The sequence below is a fragment of the Coffea arabica genome, chromosome 6c, assembly GCF_036785885.1.
Source record: "Coffea arabica cultivar ET-39 chromosome 6c, Coffea Arabica ET-39 HiFi, whole genome shotgun sequence".
Lineage (NCBI taxonomy): Eukaryota > Viridiplantae > Streptophyta > Magnoliopsida > Gentianales > Rubiaceae > Coffea > Coffea arabica.
The window spans coordinates 12418326-12438496 of NC_092320.1; the positions used below are offsets into that span (position 1 = coordinate 12418326).

The window sequence follows — 20171 nt, forward strand, 5'->3', positions numbered from 1 at the left end:
ATTTGCTCTTATATAAATAGTAAAAGTATGCAAAGTATATGTAATTTTTAAATTTTGAGGGGAGTTTTTGTAACTATTAAAAATCTCAAGGGATGTTTGTGAAATTATCTCTTTTCATTTTTCATGCTGATTATTTCTTTTCTTGCCTATTTTTCGTTTTATCCTTATTTTTAGCTTTTTTCCCCTCTTACGTACGGGACGCAAGTGTTTATTGATGGATGCTTAGTCAAAATTGTCAAAAATTGACTGATTGCATGCAGGAAACTGACAGGTTTTGTTAAAAATGTGATTTAAATTTACTTAACGATCATGTGATTTTCACGTGACTAGTTCCGTTAAAAATTGGCTAAATTGCCGTTTGAGGATGACATTAGTCAAAAAATATTAATTCAGACATCAAATGTATCATGCCCAAAAGTTGAGGGACGAAATGTGTCCTTACCCCAAAGTTTGAGGATGAAAACCGGTATTTTCCCAAAAAAATATACCCTTGAAATTGTAATGCATGCCCACTAATTCAAGCAAGAATCTCCATATAGAAAAGCGATTTGCCAATTGCCAAATGATCAGAAATGATCAAGTCAAATTCACTTAGAAATTAGAATTGGGATGTGATCACGTATGTCTTATGTCAACAAGACGTCAATCTCCACAACACAAAAAAAAAAAAAAAAAAAATGTGGATCCTAATTGGATGGATGAGATTGCAGTAGTAGGTAAAGATGATAAGGTGGGCCATTAGAGTGGGTCTTCTTTACTTTACTTCACCGTTAGAATCTTTAGGTCGCCGTCCGCTTTGGCCGGACTCCTGGCTCCAGCCTCCGAGGCTTCTTGGGTATTTCGGGCACCAACTTATTGTTCATATTATTAGTAAAGAAAAGAATGAGCTTTCATTGACTCAGCAAGTGCTAATAATAGTCATTAATTATTTTCTAAGGCAATTCTTTTTTTTTTTTTTAAAAAAATCTATTTTTGTTTTACTTCGTTGCGTAACTAGAATTTAAGACACATGTTTTAGTTTCTAATGTGGCAAATCCGTTGCCTAAGTTGGCAATTTTTTCCCCAAATCAAAGACTAATGCATAGACAATTTGTCACTTGGATTTTTTAGATTGCATCATTCAACCAATTTCTGCTAAATATTGGGAATAAAACAAGTTTTTAGTGCACCTGGGCGTTTTAAGTTGAATACAGCAAACTTATATGACAGCATGAAATTAATTTCCTTTTAAAATATTTAAAAATTTAGGTATGATTGTGAAAGTTCAAAGTTGAGCAATATTCCAATTGATCGGGGGAAGAAAGAACTCACCAAACAACAACAAAATCCCATATATTAAAGCGCATTTGGAACTTGGAAGGAAAAAGAAGTGAGGTGTGTTTGTTTGGTTCCTCCACCTACTACACTTAGCGCCCGAGGGGGGAATGAGAAGAAAAGAACAAAAATGATCAAGCCTGTTCAAGGCGTGACAGGTGCAATTTACTTTTCAAGTTTTGGCCTCAAGCAAATAATAGGCGCGTTTCACCAACCACTGGCTTTTGTCAATACAGTGTAGTTATTAGTAAGACTCTGTACTTTGTACACACCTGCGGTGGATGTTTAAGGCTCGTACTTTTTTTTTTTTTGTGTCACGGGGGTATTCATTTTTGCCGGACTAATCCCTAAGACTGTACAGAATCCCGCTCAAGGATGCACAGCAATTCAGCGTAGCAAGATTCAAACTGATGACATACGAAATGCTATAGCGCGTGGTCACCAACTGAGTGGGGTAAAATTATAAGTCTTTGAAATTAAGTCCAAGATTCACAACATTTATGACTTCTAATGAGGGAGTAAAATTTGCTTAGATTAGTTTAATGTTACTTCACTAACATCGCAGGCTGCAAATCCCTTTATTAGGAGACTAATTTTAACATAGTGAGATGATTTAATTTGCCAGAAGTGGTGCAAACTGAATTTATTTCCCTGAATGCATTCTTTTAACTTTTCTAGGTTGAACAATTAAGTCCATCTAGAGGGACATACTTTTCAAATTTGTGGTTTCCTACTCTGCAAGTGCAACTTAAAACATATTTTAACTTCATCCAAATCAAATTAAATTTTGGCAGCTTTCCCCTACCATCACCTACTCCACCTTGTGGGTATATTATTCCCATCCACAACCCCCAAACCAACCAGGAAAGGCTCTCAAACAACTACCAAGAACCAAAAGCTCACCTTTCCTTGGTCATTAATTTCCTCTTGCCACCTTTCCTCGAGTCATTTTTCTTGCCCTGCTCCATCAAAAAATCAAAATGGAGACTAAACAAGATCAACAAGAATTTGTTTTCCGATCAAAACTTCCTGATATATACATCCCTAATCACCTCCCACTGCATTCATATTGCTTTGAAAACATACCCGAATTCTGCAACCGTCCTTGCCTGATCAATGGCACCACAGGGGACATCTACACCTATGCTGATGTTGAACTCATTGCACGTAAAGTTGCTGCCGGCCTCGACAAAATTGGCATCCAACAAGGTGAAGTTATCATGCTCTTGCTCCAAAATTCACCTGAATTTGCATTTGCACTTCTCGGAGCATCCTACCGGGGGGCCATGAGTACAACTGCCAATCCATTTTACAAGCCGGCTGAAATCGAAAAGCAAGCAAGAGCATCCAAAGCCAAGCTGATCATCACACAATCCTGTTATGTTGAGAAAGTGATGGACTTTGCTAAGGAAAATAATGTCAAAGTCATGTGCACTGATGCCCCTCCGGAGGGTTGTTTGCATTTTTCGGAGCTGTCGTCGGCTGACGAAAAAGTCATTCCAGCGGTGAAAATCAATCCAAACGATGCCGTTGCACTGCCTTATTCATCAGGCACCACTGGTCTACCAAAAGGGGTCATGCTGACGCACAAAGGGTTGGTCACAAGTGTTGCTCAGCAGGTTGATGGAGAAAATCCCAATCTTTATTTTCACAAGGAAGATGTGATATTGTGCGTTTTGCCTTTGTTCCACATATATTCACTGAATTCTGTGTTGCTTTGTGGGCTAAGAGTTGGTGCGGCAATTTTGATCATGCAAAAGTTTGAGATTAATGCACTAATGGAGCTTGTGCAAAAATATAAGGTGACAATTGCTCCATTTGTGCCACCAATTGTTTTGGAAATTGCCAAAAGTCCTGTGGTGGACAAGTATGATCTTTCATCCATAAGAATGGTGATGTCCGGCGCGGCACCCATGGGGAAGGAGCTCGAGGACACCGTTCGAGCTAAGCTCCCAAAGGCAGTGCTCGGACAGGTAAAAATATTCTTGAGCAATTTTGTCCCATATTTATTTACTACTACTAGCCAAAAAGAATTAATTGTGTAGGAGCAAGTTCATCAATACTTGAACTCATATGTCATATCAATCAATCAAGAAAAGGACAGTTTGGTAGACATGGGGTAAAATAGATTATGGGAAGGCAGAAGAGGCAGCAACATTAAGTAAATTAGAATATGGGAAGGCAGAAAAATTATCCTGGAAAGACGAAACAATTAGTCGTATAAAACAGAACATGCCTGGCTTTCTTTACAGTGGTACCCATGTATTAAGGTAAATTTAGGGTCCTTCGGAAGTTGCGATGCATTTGAAAAACGGAAAAAAAAAAAAAGAATGTGTTTTTAGGCAATAAAAGTACTATTAAATGTTTGATAACTAATTTTTTGTAATTTAAGAAATTCAATATTTGATAATTTAAAAGAAATTTGTATCAAAAGTACTTCTTTATAAATTATTGCAATTCCAAATGGGGCCTCAGCGTAGGACTTGTATCCACTAAGCCTTCTCTTGGATTCTTAGGCTAGAAAATCCTTGTCCGGCTGAATAGTTAGTGGGGGGCCAATTTCAAGCGGATGTCATCCCCTTCCTGCCATTCTTGGCGTGTGGGGAGATGAACTAAATGCATATTGCCATTACTTCAGTGCGTCATCGCATTAAAGATTTGCCACCGTCGCCTAGTGGAGATTTTGCTTCTTTTTTTTTTTTTTTCCTTCTTTCATTGGCCGAAATTACCACTACTCAAATTATTACTATTATTTTCTGTTGGTCCCATGTATTTTTTGTCATGTAAGCAAAAGCATATCCAGTTCCTTGATTCCACGGCAATCGGTTGTACGTATACCCGTTCCTTCATTAACTTCATCCTCTCGCTGAACGTCGCCTTGTTCCATTTGGTGCGGTCGGTGGCAAGTCACTTCTCGGCTTTATATTTCATGGTCCTTGTCAATCTTCACCTACCGCGTCTTTTTCTCAAGAACAAGAAGAAAATTCATAATATTGACTTTTATCTCTGCTTGTCCCCCCCCATGTTTGATTTTTTTTCCCTTTCTTGTCCTTTCAATCCCAGTAAATGTTGTGGTGTGCGAGAAATGACAGGTAAAGGAGGAATGAAAGTGACAAAAGATGACTCTCAGTTTAACAAAATTATTGAACATGTAATACGTGTGTTTAATTGTTTCGAGTGGAAAGAAAGTCTTCATGCTCTTTTGAGTTCTTGAATTGTGATGGCGATTGTACATTATTGGGTCAGGGATACGGCATGACGGAGGCAGGACCTCTGCTGTCCATGTGCTTAGCGTTTGCAAAGGAGCCATTTGATGTCAAATCAGGTGCTTGCGGGACAGTTGTGAGGAATGCTGAAATGAAAATTGTAGATCCCGAAACTAATCTCTCTCTACCCCGCAATCAAGCTGGAGAAATTTGCATCAGAGGCGACCAGATCATGAAAGGTAGATGATGCCCAATACTAAATTCAGAAGTCCAAAACCCACCGGGAAAACAAAAAGAATAGACTGCAAAGACACAGAATATCTGATTGACTAAATGACTATGACGAGTAGAGTTTTACCAAAAAAGCAAAACAGAATAATATATTTTGCTTTCTCGTGCGCAATAGAGCAAGGATTAACATGTTTTTTTGGCTGATATCTGATGAGCACTGATTGGTAATCAGGTTACCTTAATGATCCGGAGGCAACTGAGAATACAATCGACAAAGAAGGATGGTTGCACACAGGAGACATAGGGTACATTGATGATGATGATGAAATTTTCATAGTGGACAGATTGAAGGAATTAATCAAGTATAAAGGGTTTCAAGTGGCACCTGCAGAGCTGGAAGCCATGCTCCTTTCTCACCCTGGTATTTCTGATGCAGCTGTTGTCTCGTAAGTTACTTGGACTTCTTCTCCATCTAGCAGTAATCGTATGTACAGTTTTTTTTTTTTTTTGGCTAATTAATGTAACTGCAGCATGAAAGATGAGGCAGCTGGAGAAGTTCCTGTTGCTTTTGTGGTGAGAGCAAGTGGTTCCAAAATTTCCGAGGATGAGATCAAACAATTTATCTCAAACCAGGTAAACCCAAAAAAAAAAAAAAAAAAAAAAAAGGATTTATCTTTTTAAACATGAGCTCACATTTTTAATGCTGTATGCTATTTCAATTAAATTTATAAAATGGGAAAACAATTTCCAAACACGTACTTGTAAGTTCATTCTCACAATGTCGAACAGATCTTGATCTAGTGATTAAAATTAAAACTCTTAATTGTAGAAGGTTTGAGTTCTAATCTCCCTTCTTAAATCCTACTCTTCACAACATATTTAGAATAAGCTCGTCTGAGGATTAACCATGCGGTGATGGGTTCGTTGTCATTTATGTTGTGCAGGTGATTTTTTATAAGCGAATCCATCGGGTGTTTTTCATGGATAAAATTCCTAAAGCTCCATCTGGCAAAATATTGAGAAAGGACCTAAGAGCTAAGCTTGCAGCTGAAGTTGCTTGCAATTAGAGTACTGTATTATATACATAACAGTCTCTACAACAACGCTGTTAATTTTGTATGCGTTTTGGGAGAAAAGGAGAGAAAGTAGTGTATGTTTCTTCTGATCTGGTGTCAGATCTCCTCTCATCCTCAACTCAAGTTGATCCTGTTTCTCTTTTTCTCTTTCTTGGGTTATGTATATGATGATACAACATGCTTCTATTTTCCAAATGACTGAAGACTATTGGACAAGGTTTGAGCTAGACGATTATCGGATAGATGTCATTTTGTTTTTTCTTTGAGTATATGTTATTCTGTTTCTCAATATCTATTGCCTTTTTTTTTTTCCCCTTTTAAATAGTACATGTATTTCACAATTGTAGTGCACTAGACTGGATCCAAATTACAAATTGCAGTTATATATATATATATTAGCACCAACTCCCCAGATTGCAGTTGTATCTCCAAGAGCTTGGGCTTCAAGTCAACTTCCAAGTGGTCCATCATCTATGACACTGCCATAATGCTTGCCCATTACAGCGAATTACTTTGGTGAGCCAATCATGCAATAAAACAGAGCGAGGCCTCATAAAATAATAACCCCTAACGAGCCCATTAGTCTCATAAGGGAACAAGGGCATGCGGTAGAAGGACCCAATATGCCGAATTTTGGATACGTGGTTTGTGCTGATATTTTTTTTTTTTTGGCATCCGTCTTGATTTTTTTTAAGCAAAATCACTTAATTTAGTAATTGATGGGAGATAAGATTTGAACCATTGACCTCCCACCCCCATCAAGTTTTAATGCTTTGGTGGTTGGTTGGTTTATGCTGGTAAGAACGGGTGACTCTCAAGATGCAAAGGAAAGAATTTTCTGGTATAGAAAAAATCATTTCTATTGCTGAATATCAGAATGTGTACACCACAAGAAAAGGATGTCTAACAAGAAAAAGTGCATCGGAGAGATTAATTGCATGCGCAGCTCAAACGAAACTGGACCTGCACTTGAGAGTTTCTCGCGTACTTTCCATAAGAAATGTTATCGATATTTGCACAGCGCCACCTACGTATGTTGTGTGTTTGTTGTCTAAACTTTAGGGCAAAAGCTAGCTAACACTTGAGAATAATGAAAAATGTGTAGTGTATTCATGGTTTGGTTTTTTGGCTATTGGCGACACTTGTTTGTTAACTCTAGCAGCCCTTTCTCCCCCTTTCCTTATCTTTCATTCGGGGTTCAATCCCATATCAAAACACAAAAACTGATCCATTGGTACAGCAGCTCTTTTGAACGCAGGAGACAGAGAGATCATAAAAATCATAATATTCTCATGACCCCCACTCCAAGGACTGAAGTGGTGACACATCAGCCTCCAATAGCCGACGTGTCAATTTCTAGGGTCAACTTATGTTGCAATTCTGTCCGCCACCTATAATTCTCTACTCTCTCTGCACTGTGCTTTTGCTTTCCTTCCAAAGCATGCAAGAGAAAATAGAGGAGAAGGGGGCTTAGAGTTTTAGTCGTACATCGTAATGTGATTTGTCCCATTCTATGCCATTTGTCCATATGTTCTTCAGTTCAGACTTAGCAGAAGGTCCAGAACCGGGCGTGCCATTCCACCAATGAGGGTCCAGATTTCAACTTGTACGAAAACCAGAAGGCAACCCTCCAGACCTTTGGAAACATGAGAACCCTGTGTGCATGGTGGCTCACGGATGCCTATCCAAAATTCAATTTGTTTCTGTCCGTTCTTTCTGTCCGTGTGTTGTACCAGACGCAACAAAACAAGAACAATTTTGGGGGAAAATCAGATTTTATTAGGGCTGGAACGGATCAGGATTATTTACAGATCGAGTATAAGGTGTATATATATATATACATTCAAATAACCAACGGCCGATTGGACCCAAAAATAGATCCAAAACCAAGACCCAACAGCTCAGCGGCATCTCAACACCATGATATGATATGATGACAATCAAACGAACAGCTTCTTTGGAAAAGTTGAATCCCCACGCATTTTTGTCTTTAAATTTGAACATGAAAATTGGTGAATGATTTGGGGTACAGATCAATGTAAAAGAGGAAGGGAAATGCCATTAGCTGGCTGCTCTAATTTGGACGCTCCTCTTGAAAAGTGACTCAAACCATTATTTTTTATTTATACAGCTCTATGCGGGGATCTCGTGACAATTGTAGGTACGGTAAAATAATAATAATGTTGCAAATGTAACTACGTTGCGATGGTCATCCAAATTTCATCTTCTCAAAAGAAGAAAAAGTAAAATAAGGTTAATCATTCATTAGTACTAGTAAAAAAGTGTTGAAGATTTCAACAATATCATCATTTGATTTTCCTCTTCTTGTTAGTGAATGCTCAAAATGCAAAATTATCCAAAAAGAGATAATAGTGCAGATGTTGCGACGAAAGTTTACCTTTTCAAGTCAAATGATCGAGAAACTTCTTTGTAGAATTAATACATATATACTGACGATGCTCATGAACGCACTAAAACATGCACAAAGAAAAGAAAAGGAAAGAAATAAATCCTGCGAAAGAAATAATGCTGAACAATGTGGTACTGCTACAAATTGTTGGTTTCCTGTACAGTCGTTACCATTACCTCGACACTATAGTTTTGCATATGCTTGAATAGGAAAATTCCATCTGCTGTCCACCGCTTGAGACCTGTGCCAAAATCACATTTTTATGTCCTCCACTCATAAAGTCGGTTATATACATGAAATGGGTACCAAGGAATAAGCCCAAAAAAAAAAAAAAAGGGAAAAAAGAATGCAAGCAAGGCCAAAATGGAAAATTTGAAAGATGGGGAGGACAAATATTCAGGAGACTGGTTCCGAAACAAAGTCTTCTTTTATGAGAAGGAAGGTAACAATTTCATTATATATTGCGTAGGAAACCAGTCTGATAAGTACAATTGTACGCGTTTCCATCTAATATGTTCGGTTTTCTGAACATACATTTTTTGTTGGATAAACACTAAAAAGATCATTATTTTCCCGCAGAGAAATCGTTAAGACAGGCAAAGCTACCACCCCACTGGTTTATCAATGTTCTTTTAATCACGATCCTTGTTTTTGTTCAACATTTTTTGTTCTCAAATCTGAATCATATAATCACTTTTTCTGTGTTAGAAATTACTATTGTTCATTAAGAACCTTTACCACTCTAGCCAGAACTAGATATGCTGACATCCTTCAGCATTTTATACTTGTGACTATATGTGGAGAGTCATTTCATGTGGCCTAGTTAGGTGCAATAGCGACTAAATTGATGTTGACAATAGTAGGAGTTTTGGATAGCAACTATGTAACTAGCGTGTCCATTGATGAAATATGACTATGCTTCTTATCTTTTCTCCAATGCAACTTGTTTCTAGGAAGTCCTTATGCCCAGATGTAATTAATACTGCAGTTGAATTTTGGTTTTCTTGATGGAATAATCAAAGTTGGATTAATCCTACTGAAACCCACTCAAAGTTACGCTTACTTGAAAATCCATCTTTGCAATCTAAGGCACCATTGGGATGGAAGAAAAGGGAAGGAGAGAGCTTCAGTGGAAAAGAAAAGAAAAGAAAAGAAAAGAAAAGAGAGGAGAGTAGAGGAAAACTTGAGTTCATCCGTCTTATTTGAGTTATGAGAGCAAAAGAAAGAAATCTATCATGCACTAATTATGTTTTTATCTATAATTTAAAAGTCTAATTTATAAATACATGATATGATACGAAAATTTAAAATTTTCATTGATTTTGGTATCTTTTTCCTCCATTTTCTGCCCACTTTTGAGCAGAGAGTAGATTGACAAAGAGTAACAAAATCTCATCCCTCCCTCTTCCTCCTAATCCTTTTCTTTCCTTTCCCTCCCACTTCCTCAAAACAAACAAACAAATAGTGCCTAAATTAACCAACTATTGATCTTTATTTGTGCTGTCATCTTATCAACCATCCGTGCATGAAAATTTATTAAGCAATCATGTTCACTCATGCAGGCAATGTCGTACCCCATCAGAATTGGCCATCATTGATGGCACCAAATCTTGGATAAAAGCACGAGAGAATTGATTCTGATCTGTTTTATGACACACCCTTGTAGCCAAAATAAATACTATCAATGTAATGCATCCAAATTTCAAAAAGAAGAAAGGTGAACAATGCATAGAAGACCAAAAGTGTCCTGGTGGGGGTTGGGGGGCGGGGGGACCCTCCTTTTTTAAGTCATGGGATGGCAGCGAAGCAACACCACAAAAGCAACATGAAGAGATACTCCAAAGTCGAGTTTCAACATCAGGAGCTGCACCAGCACACATATGCACTTCAACAAAGAGTAAGAGATGAGGCTTCATCTTTTCACAATCTTATTCATCGTGTTTCAACCATTACAGTCTTACTTCGAAGTTTACAAACTCCAATACTAGAGAGAGAGAGAGAAGCAGGATGAATTGGGAGATGAACAGCGCAGGTATATGACTTAAACACAGTAAGAGTCATTATCCACGTGTAGATAGAGAAGAGAAGAGAAGCGAAGGCAGTAGTCATGAGTCTCATGGGTCAGACCTTCTTCCATGATGACCCCATAAATCTTTAAAAATCCGACACAACTCAAACATGTCGACCACACATCTCAGTTTTTAGTTCCTACATAGGAAATTCCATTTCTAGATGCAAAAACCACAGGCTCCCCACCGCATCATCACCGCTTCTGTCTAAATTTTGCCATTTCTTCGTTTCCTCGGTCTCCCCCTCTCTCAAGTCTCAACCCCAAGATAGAACCAGGGCTTTAAACGGCTGTCAGTCTCTACTGCAGCATGTTTGCTTTGGTACATTAAAATATATATGCACATTTTCTTAAAATGAAGAGAAGGCAATTCCTAGCAATTTTACTTCATTTGATTATTTTTGAGCTTGCAAAATGGGGTGCGGCCATAACGACCGATCATGCCAGCAAAGAACAAGAAAAGGATTGTTGCGGTGTAAATTATTCGTAAAGATAAGGTCTGAGACATGTGCGGTGGGGATTAATGAGGTGCAAGAAGAGACATGCCTTGGAATCGTTGCATATAAATAAATAAAAATGGTCTTAACTTGGAATTAATGTTTCTGCCTTGGAATCTTATGGCTAAGTATATTCCAACAATTTGTTGCGTCTCAGATTATGTTGTGTCCGCTAATAACGGACAATGGTCACCGCAATTATAGCCGACAGCCAAGATTATGTTGACGTGATTACAAAACGTTACGTTATCTTTATTATTTTTGCTAATGCAGGAAGAAGCCCATTCTTTAGAATGAATTATTCAAAGGGAGCAAATTCTGCCATTGTTTTTCTGCGTTACTTCGTGTATACTTGTTTCTACAGTGGAAATAGAGCATCCCCATGTGCTTCGCTCAGTTACCTTCACTGCTAGTGGGTTTAATGAAATGTCAAATTTGAGGGTAGAGAGATTCATTCGAGATGTGATGCAGGGTAGATAGACAGCTTAGTCGTCCGTTAGGCTCTTAGCCATTATGTATATATATATATATATATTTCCGAGTGGTTCAAAGGCTGTTGATTTAAGATTGGTGAAACAATAGTACGTAAGAGGGGCAGTCCAATCAAAATTGAATTTTTAGTGGATCAGATTAATTGAGGTACAAAATAATTTTGAGGCGGTCAGAGCTGATGACACTATGCAAAATTAAATGTATTAATTGCTTGACTTTATACACTAACAAGAGATTGTTTATGCAGATGATTTTGGAACAAATTGGTTGACAAATAGCGCTAGCCGTACGTTAATGGAAAATGATACAATCTAAAAATAATTTTAGGTGATCCAAAAAAATGTTTAGCGTATGGCTCCTTGCAAGCACCTGTGTGGTGTTAGTTTTATCTACTATGCAAAATATTGCCTGCCAATCAATTAATGTCTCTTTTATCGGGAACTTGGTGTTAAAAGAAAGGGATAAAAAATCTCAGCGGCCACTAAACAACTGGTCAGATCATATATTGGCTATTAAACTATTTTTCGTCAGTAATTGATCACTAAACAACTTAATCAGTAAACTCGTGACCATTTAGTTGATAATTGCTCTTAATCTGTAAAATTAGCAATTAATCTGTGAAATAGGGTATCGTAATTGTTGGACAAAATTACCCCGCACTTTGCCACATGTACAGCTAATTTCATATATTAAGAACAATTATCGACTAAATGGTCACGAATTTACTGATTAAGTTGTTTAGTGACTAATTACTGATGAAAAATAGTTTGATGATCAAAACATAATCTGACCAATAGTTTAGTGGTCGCTTAGGTTTTTTGCCAAAAAAAAAAAAACACTTTTTTTTTGGCATAGAAGACGAAAGAGTGCAGGCATATTTACATCATCTTTGGATCTGACGAAAAAATTATAGTACTAATTTATAGTACTTCAGTGGTTGCCAACTGTGAAATGATAAGAGGTTAAGTTTGACTCGAGGAGTGATCGTAAGTATTGGTTTCAAGACTACGAGTATAAATTTGTTCCCTGTCGACGGCTAAAGTATTCTTTGGAATTTCTTTATTGCTAATCCGTGCTGATTCAAAGCTATTAGCTCCAGAAACATGAGGTCTTCGTTGACAAATCAAAACTAATCATTGGCGACAAGCTTTTGAGGCAATAATTTAGTACTAAATTAATCAATCAAGCTACATGTATTCAATTAACTGAAGCCTTGGACCTCCGTGAAGGAACAATGAGATTCGTTCCAGGAGGGAGATGAAACAAGAATCGCCTTGATCAGAATCATATGCATACTTGCGAGGACAAGCAAGATGATTCGAAGATGGAACCCCAGTAGCACAGTCAATGGTGGAGCAAACCTAAAAACGTACTTTAATTGCAAGAAGAAGTGAGTTGGGGAAAATTATGTGAGGTGCATTATTATATTGCGTAATTGGTCTAGTCAAGATGGGTTATCTTAATCACTTTCATGTACTTTAATTGGAATTTTAGAGCAAGATCTCAACTCCTCTCTCTGTCCTAGGTAAACAAAGGGTGGCAAGCCAAAACGAAGCCATGATTGGACCCATGATTAGATGGCCAAAATCGATGTATTCATTATTAGACTACAGAAAAACAAGTGAGACATGTAGAAACAATAAATAATTATCACGTAGTATATTTGCTAATCTTTTTCATAATCCTTTATTCAAATACTTTTTTTAAAAAAAAAAAAAAAACTACAAAGCAACTATAGAATTGCAAGGATTTTTATGGACCGACAAGGGAGATGGAATGCTGCCATTGATGGACGCGACAACCATTTGATTCATCCACTGATATTTGCAGGTATTTGTCTCGGTCTCCCTCACTCTCATGTGGAAAATAATCCAATGTCCTCCATTTTTGAACTCGAGACCTCCTATTAATTGTATTATCTGTGGCTTCTGGTACAGTAAACCTTAGCACCCCATATGATTCGATACTAGTATACATACTACACAGAACATACATGCATACTTCCCCTCGTCCACTTTATATCTAATCTAATCCAATTTTGTAGTTTTCTGCTCCTCTTTTCCTTTCATAGATTGCTTTGATTTTTCCTTGACATCCTCTTTCACACACAACACACACTTGACATTTTCTATATAACGTCCTCTCAACACGCTTTACTTACCTACCTCATCAGCTATCTCTTATCTCTGCTAGTCTTCCTAACTATGCCCGTTGCATGAACTCCAATTTCTTCTCTAGAGTTTCTTGATAAAAAATTTCAAACCTGATCCCATATTTCTCTAGTACAAGTTGAATTTTCTTCTTGTTTTTCTTCTTCCTTGACAAATCTTAACCATGAATTACGAACCAAGCACGGCCCTTAACTTGGGTCTAACCAACAATGACCTCAACCTAGACCTAATCCTAGACCGATCAACATCTTCCTTATCCTCATCTCCTCTAAATCCATCAGAACCACGGGTTTTTTCTTGCAACTATTGCAGAAGGAAGTTTTATAGTTCACAAGCATTAGGAGGCCACCAAAACGCTCACAAACTTGAAAGAACCTTAGCTAAAAAGAGCCGCGAGCTAAGTTCAGCTGTTCGGCCGCATTCGGGCTCTAGCAGCCGATCAGGGTCCGTTTCTAGTGCTCCAAATCACGTTCAGCCGCCCATCATGGGCCACGATCATCACGGGCATAGGCGATTTACGAGCGATACGAGCTATGGAAGAAGAGAGATGGATTACGATTCGAGGATAGAAAGCCATCATTGGAGCAGTAGAGTATATAAGCCTGAAAGTGTGCAAGAAGATTATAGCCAGATTGATTTGTCTCTGCGGCTGTGATTTTTTCCCAAGAGTTTATCTAGATGTAGTACTCTAATTTTTTTTATTTTTTTTATTTTTTATGCAGCATCAAGTTTGTGTCTTGTCGAGGTATCTATAAATTAATTCAAGAAGGATTCAAGACAAAATGCTTGATATGAAAATTATGGAAGGTTATGCATCTTTTTGCAAGGAAGTTTCTAAAAATAGAAAGTAGAAACTCCATGCATGAAACTTGGCATTATTGATCTGAAACATATGATGAACCATTATTAGGGATTTTTACCCCACAAATTGCATTGAGAAAATACTAGTGACTTTTAATTGTCAAATTTAGATCCGCCCGATAGGCTGGAAGGATTGGTTGAGGAATAACATTCGCATTAAAACTTTTAATGCAAGAAATGTGGAATTTAGCTATAATTAATTAACAAGATGGCTTACATCTTTCTGGATAAACAGGGGAAGGAGAAGTAAGGCATAAAACCTGCCCTGCACTGCACGTAGCCAGGGATGTTCCTATATCTTATATATATAGACCACTCCGCCGGTGCCCGCCCTTAGCTTAAATTATTTATCAGAGTAAGCTTAGCAAATCAACATATAGTGTTTGTAGATATTTTTTTTTTCTTTGTTGGCTCTCCGTCTGGAAGTTTTCATATCTAAAGTACGCTTTTTGGTACTTAATACATTGTCGAATGATTTCGGCGTGCTCCAAAATTGATATATTTCAGGGTCCACTTGATTCATTACAAAATGCTACTTGGCATGGATCCATAAGATTTGAAGGAGGTACGATGTGGTTTGATCCTCAATTTATGTGCCGAGAAAAATGCGACTATTGAAACTTTTCCTACTTTTTAATTTCATGATATTCTTGAAGTTGATACGGATGCTATTGATCGACATGAGAGAAAGAGAGAGGAAAAAAAGAAGGATTAATGTCGTTTGGCGTCCTTTGAGTTTGCATTGATTCTACTTTTGTATCTTTAACTTTTCTTTTAGATATTTTGCACCCTTTAGTTATCGAAGTATCTCAAGTTACCTCATTCACTCATTTCATATTGTGAATAAAACAACATACAAAAACATACGTACGTGTTGATTCATTTTCTCTCTCTGTCTCCGAAATCAATTTAAAATTTGTTTTTTTTTTTTTAAGAGGAAGAGTTATTTGGTGTTTACGCACATATTTGCTTGCACACTTTCACTAAGAACATGCAAAACTACAGTAATTTTAGGGCGCAAATTTTTCAATGCAAAAATCGAAGGTTGAGGGAGCAAAGTGTTTAAAACCAAAGTTCAAGGTGTAGCTGAGAATATTGGAATTGTTAAGGGCGTAAAGTTCAATTAGTCCAAAAATTGGCTGACGCTGAGAACAACTTGACAAGATTCCTTAGAAAATGATATGGCAAATAGAAATTGCCTGCCGATATAATCACTGGTCTACTCATCTAAGCCATCGACTAATCAACTTTTTCTTTTCTTTTGTATGTACAACTTTTGTATGTTTCAGTAGGCAGCCACAAGGAGAAAATGAAACGAGAGATGGTCCTTTTTGTCTCCTTCCAGCAGCCTGACGACGATGTATTCACTGTATCCTGCGTATAACAGAGTTAATTAAGCCTCACCACCACCATCCCGTGTATTTAAAATTTGACCAACACTATCTATATATGAGATTTCCAGTGATCGCTAACGATGACGCAGTAGATAAACTATGTCTGAGCGAGAACATTAAACATGAAGCACAATTACATAGGGCAACATGCTTGATTAAAAGGTCCTAACCCACAATTATAATTCAATACCATAATATAGTTCAACTTTCAGTTAATTTCTTGATTGCTTTCTCTTGAATTTACCGACTCTCGCTGTAACTGATCATATGCTCGATGGAGTCAAATTGTTCATGGAGCTCTTTCTGAAAAACTCTAGCTGGAGGATTGTTGACGCTTGCGGAGATGGTAGCGTCGTGCTGTTAGACTCTCTCTTTTTTTTTTTTTTTTTTTTAAAGTTATTCTTTTCAATAGAGAAGGGGAGATTTCAGATTGAATCCAATACTTACAATTCTTTCTTAGTATCTCAAGCTTAGCCACCTGCGAAGATGGTAGTGTTTGTGCTGCTAGGCTTTGATAAGATATAATACAGTTTGTCTTCCTTCCTTGTGACTTGATGATAAGGTCTCATTCTTGTCTCCCACAATGGTTTTCTACAACTTTTACCCGGCCGGCTGATTCTTGGATTCACTTTCTCACTGCCTCCCAACAATCTATACGTAGCTTTCACTTGAGGCGACTATATAAGAGTTCTAAGAAATTTAACAGATTCAGATTGAAGGGTTTTATCATTCGACTAGCTCAATTTAACGTGAGTTGAATTCTTTCTATGGAATTTTTTTCCCCGTATTCTTCAGCACCACGTAGGATTTCGATATCAACAGTCCTACAACGGAAACGTAAATAATTTGCATACTCCAAAAGTTTCTTATTTCAGGAGTCTGCAATCAAAACATCTTGAACACAAACCAATCATTTGTAGCTTATTGGTCAGTCGGCTAGTTCAGAAATTGGAAAAATCCAGCTATAGCTTCTCCGAACTGTAATGCATGGACGTGTGGCCATGTAATGGGAAGACCGCTTTCCATTGTGTCTGATTCTTGCATTTAACATCTTTGGTGGTCCTCGACAATGGCGACGAATTCATACGTCTAAAAAACTAGCATTTGTGGTCCTTTACAGTTTCCCTTCTTATCTGCATTTATAGGGCCCTCGATTTGAACGTGGCCCGTAATAGGATTGTTTGATTCCTATGAAATAATTAAGCTAAATAAAAATAGAGAGATTTCACATAATATCTAAGTGTTGTGTCCCCTTGTGCAAAGAAATAGTGCAAGTCAAAAATGAAGGAAATAACAAAATAAGAAAGAAAGCTTCCATGCATGAACTTCTGCCAAAGGGCCTACGTTGTTCCTCAGCCTTTTTTTTTTTTTTTTTTTCAATTTAATCCTTAATATTTGAATGTCGACTTAGTTTTGTCTCTAAAGTTCCTTTACAAATCAAATGGACCCTTCGCCCCTTCGGGGTTCGATTCCGTGGTTGTAGTCCCAGTTGGAGGAGAGCCACGTCCAGGGATCGAGTCCCCGCACTATTGTGGCTGGTGATGCTTGGAGCAGGCCTCTCCCAACCCGCAGTGGAATTAGTTGGGTCGTACGATAACCAGTCCACGAGCCCAAATACCCACTGTCGACAAAAAAAAAAAAAAAAAAAATCAAATGGACCCTTCTAACAAAGAATATTATTCAAATCGATGGCTCATATATATATATATGACCAACGAAATGAATATTGTGAACCAGTAGTTACTCACAACTACATCAATTAGTCGAAGCATAATTTCATCGTTCGAAATTCTTACTAGCATGTGTATGAATTTGAATAGTTTGGCACCAAAAATGAATTTTGAACTGCATCATTTCAACTCAAAGTGAATGTACAGGGGGCTTAATTGCCTACAACAAACACTAATCTGCTAATGTAGTGCCATTTAGTTGGGCAACCAGAATGCTTGCCCCAGTTCTATTATGGGTGAAAATTACTTTTAACGATATTGTATGAGCGTTTATAAAATAAGAAAGCAATGGTTAAAATGTCATCCATATATACATCAATTTCTCTCTTGACGCCAAGGTGCAAAATTTTCGCGTTGTGATGTTTGGGGGACTTAATAGGACCTTTTGATAGTTTTATAAAATAACTAATCCTTTTGAAAAAGTTCAAGGATCTTCAGGATAATTTATCACAAAAGAATTAGTTAGTTACTCTTTTTTCCCCCTCTAAGGTTTAAAAAATGGATAGACATTTAAAGTGAATGAATACCAACATCATGCAAATGAGGTTAGTCAAGAAGTAGCCTTTGTTCATCTATAACTCTCAATGTTCTTGGATCATAATTTATTTATTTTTTTATCATTCAGTTTATACCTTTTGATTAATTTAATTTCAGTTTTTTATATTCTAAAAATCATAACTAGCAAATAAACTCGGATTCGAGTCAACCCATTCACATTAGGCACTCTTAACACAACTGAACTGACAATTCCGACTGTATCCATATGGGACACATTAAGGTTGATTACAGCAAAATCGGGGACTTTCAATCAACCTTTTCCAAGCAGCTTGTTCCATTTAAGGCTATAGGGAGTTGCTTTCAATCATCATTTTGTCATGCTCCCCGTCCAATGCAACCGCTGAAATGAGAATATATATATATATATATATATATATATATATATATATAATCGATGTAGCAATGACACCGTGTCAAATAATGCGGCAAGTATCAATTATGTAGAAAGTGTTTAAGAATTAAAACATGGAGATGATCATGCTTTAATCTTTTTTTACTGATTAAATTGGCTTTACTAAGAAACAGGATACATAGAGATGCAAAAGTGGTACACATGACATTGATACACAACTGAATCTGCATTAATTTTGATGTGATTCTCCTAATAAGGTGTTCTAAATTATACACTGGCGTATTATAACTTTGATTATTTAATATACGTAGTTAATAGCTGCCTACGCCTCAAAACTAAAATCCGTTTTTAAAAAATAGAATTGAAATATTAGAATCCGATTAACTCAATATTTCAGATAACATTATTAATAACACTCCATCTTCTCTGTAATTCTCATGGAACCACATGAAGAAAAACACTGCAACAACATTATCTATATTAAAGTGCAAAACATATTTATCCTCACGGAAGACATACACTTGTGATTTGACTTGCCATTTACGAATATACTCTGCCAATTTGCCAGCAATTTCAAGTAGCCAATTCGTACTTCCATTACTGCGGAAGTCATCAATTTGAATACCAACACTGTAATGGTGTTGCTTTGATCACTAGAAATTAGATAAGACATAAAAAAAAAAAAAAAAACTTGTTTCACCTTGTTAAAGGTGCATTATTGGGAATATAGTGCCAAATCTAGTCTCCCCACAACATAATTTTCTCAATGCTTGGCTGTTCGTTAGGCACTTGAACTTCCAGTCTTAAGTAAAGATGTCTTTTGAGTACATCCATTCTTTTGTTTTCTTGTCTGTTTGATCTTCGTTGTTCTTCTGATTGAAATGTATATGCTAAAGGTGCAAAGCGTCACCTGACTTTCCAAAACTGGTCAAACGCTTCCTTTTGTTTGTCTCTGTGGGCTGTGTGTGTATGTGTTTTTTTTTTTTTCCTTTTTTGTCGTGTTTATATCACATATGCAGTGGAAAGAACTGTGATAATCTGTAAAACTACTATTCTCGACCTAACTTCTTGGTATCTGTCTCATTCTTCATCAGAGCCTAAGATATTGTTTAATCCAAATTCAGTATTTTTCTTTGGCTACCATGTCTGGTTCTGAAAACTTGCAATTTATTTTTCTCACGCAGGGAAATAATGGTAGTAATCTTCAAGTTTCCTACACGATTGGCAAGCTGGTAGCGTGGCAAGGTAAAAACCAATGCTTTTTCTTCGAAAATACAACTATGGAGTGTATCCCGTGTTTCTGGAGCAAAAGAACAGAATCTAAGCAATGTATTTGACTTGCAATTTGAATACTACAGCTAGTATACCTGATTTAATGTTTTCAATTTTTGCAAGCAACAATACGTTACCCAATAACGTCAAGAGCGATCATCCTGCAGTCTAGTGGTGGGCAAATCAAAGATTATATATTTTTTAACATAGAAAATTCACAATCATTTAATGCTTCCTTCTTCATTAAATGGACGCCCACCGTTCCTTTACTCCAAGAGTGTGCCCTGATCACTTGTATACTTCACAGTTTACTTGTAAAACAAGTATCGGCTCTAATTTTTAAACAGTCCCCTAGGCTTTGCTTAAGAGCTATCAAATCCAATTTACTAGAATTTAAGTCGCTTCATATGTCGAATATATACACCAAGATTTTTGTTTAGCATTTTAAAGCTTTGGGTTTCAACATTTTGCACTTTCTACCTAAGTATTTGAACTAGACCCACTATAACCTAGTTACGAATCATTCATATAAAAGTAAG

The 20171-nt window shown here is 37.0% G+C and overlaps 2 protein-coding genes across 2 annotated transcripts; both read left to right on the forward strand.

Annotated features, from left to right (window-relative positions):
• Nucleotides 1–2154: 2154 nt before the first annotated feature.
• On the forward strand, nt 2155–6054 carry LOC113692569 (4-coumarate--CoA ligase 2-like). Its single transcript, XM_072052943.1, has 5 exons — nt 2155–3287; nt 4561–4759; nt 4984–5197; nt 5282–5384; nt 5696–6054. The coding sequence occupies exons 1-5, from the start codon at nt 2295–2297 to the stop codon at nt 5816–5818; spliced, it is 1632 nt and encodes a 543-aa protein (XP_071909044.1). The 5' UTR covers nt 2155–2294; the 3' UTR covers nt 5819–6054.
• Nucleotides 6055–13389: 7335 nt separating this feature from the next.
• On the forward strand, nt 13390–14248 carry LOC140008482 (uncharacterized). Its single transcript, XM_072052944.1, has one exon. The coding sequence runs from the start codon at nt 13629–13631 to the stop codon at nt 14118–14120; it is 492 nt and encodes a 163-aa protein (XP_071909045.1). The 5' UTR covers nt 13390–13628; the 3' UTR covers nt 14121–14248.
• Nucleotides 14249–20171: the final 5923 nt, after the last annotated feature.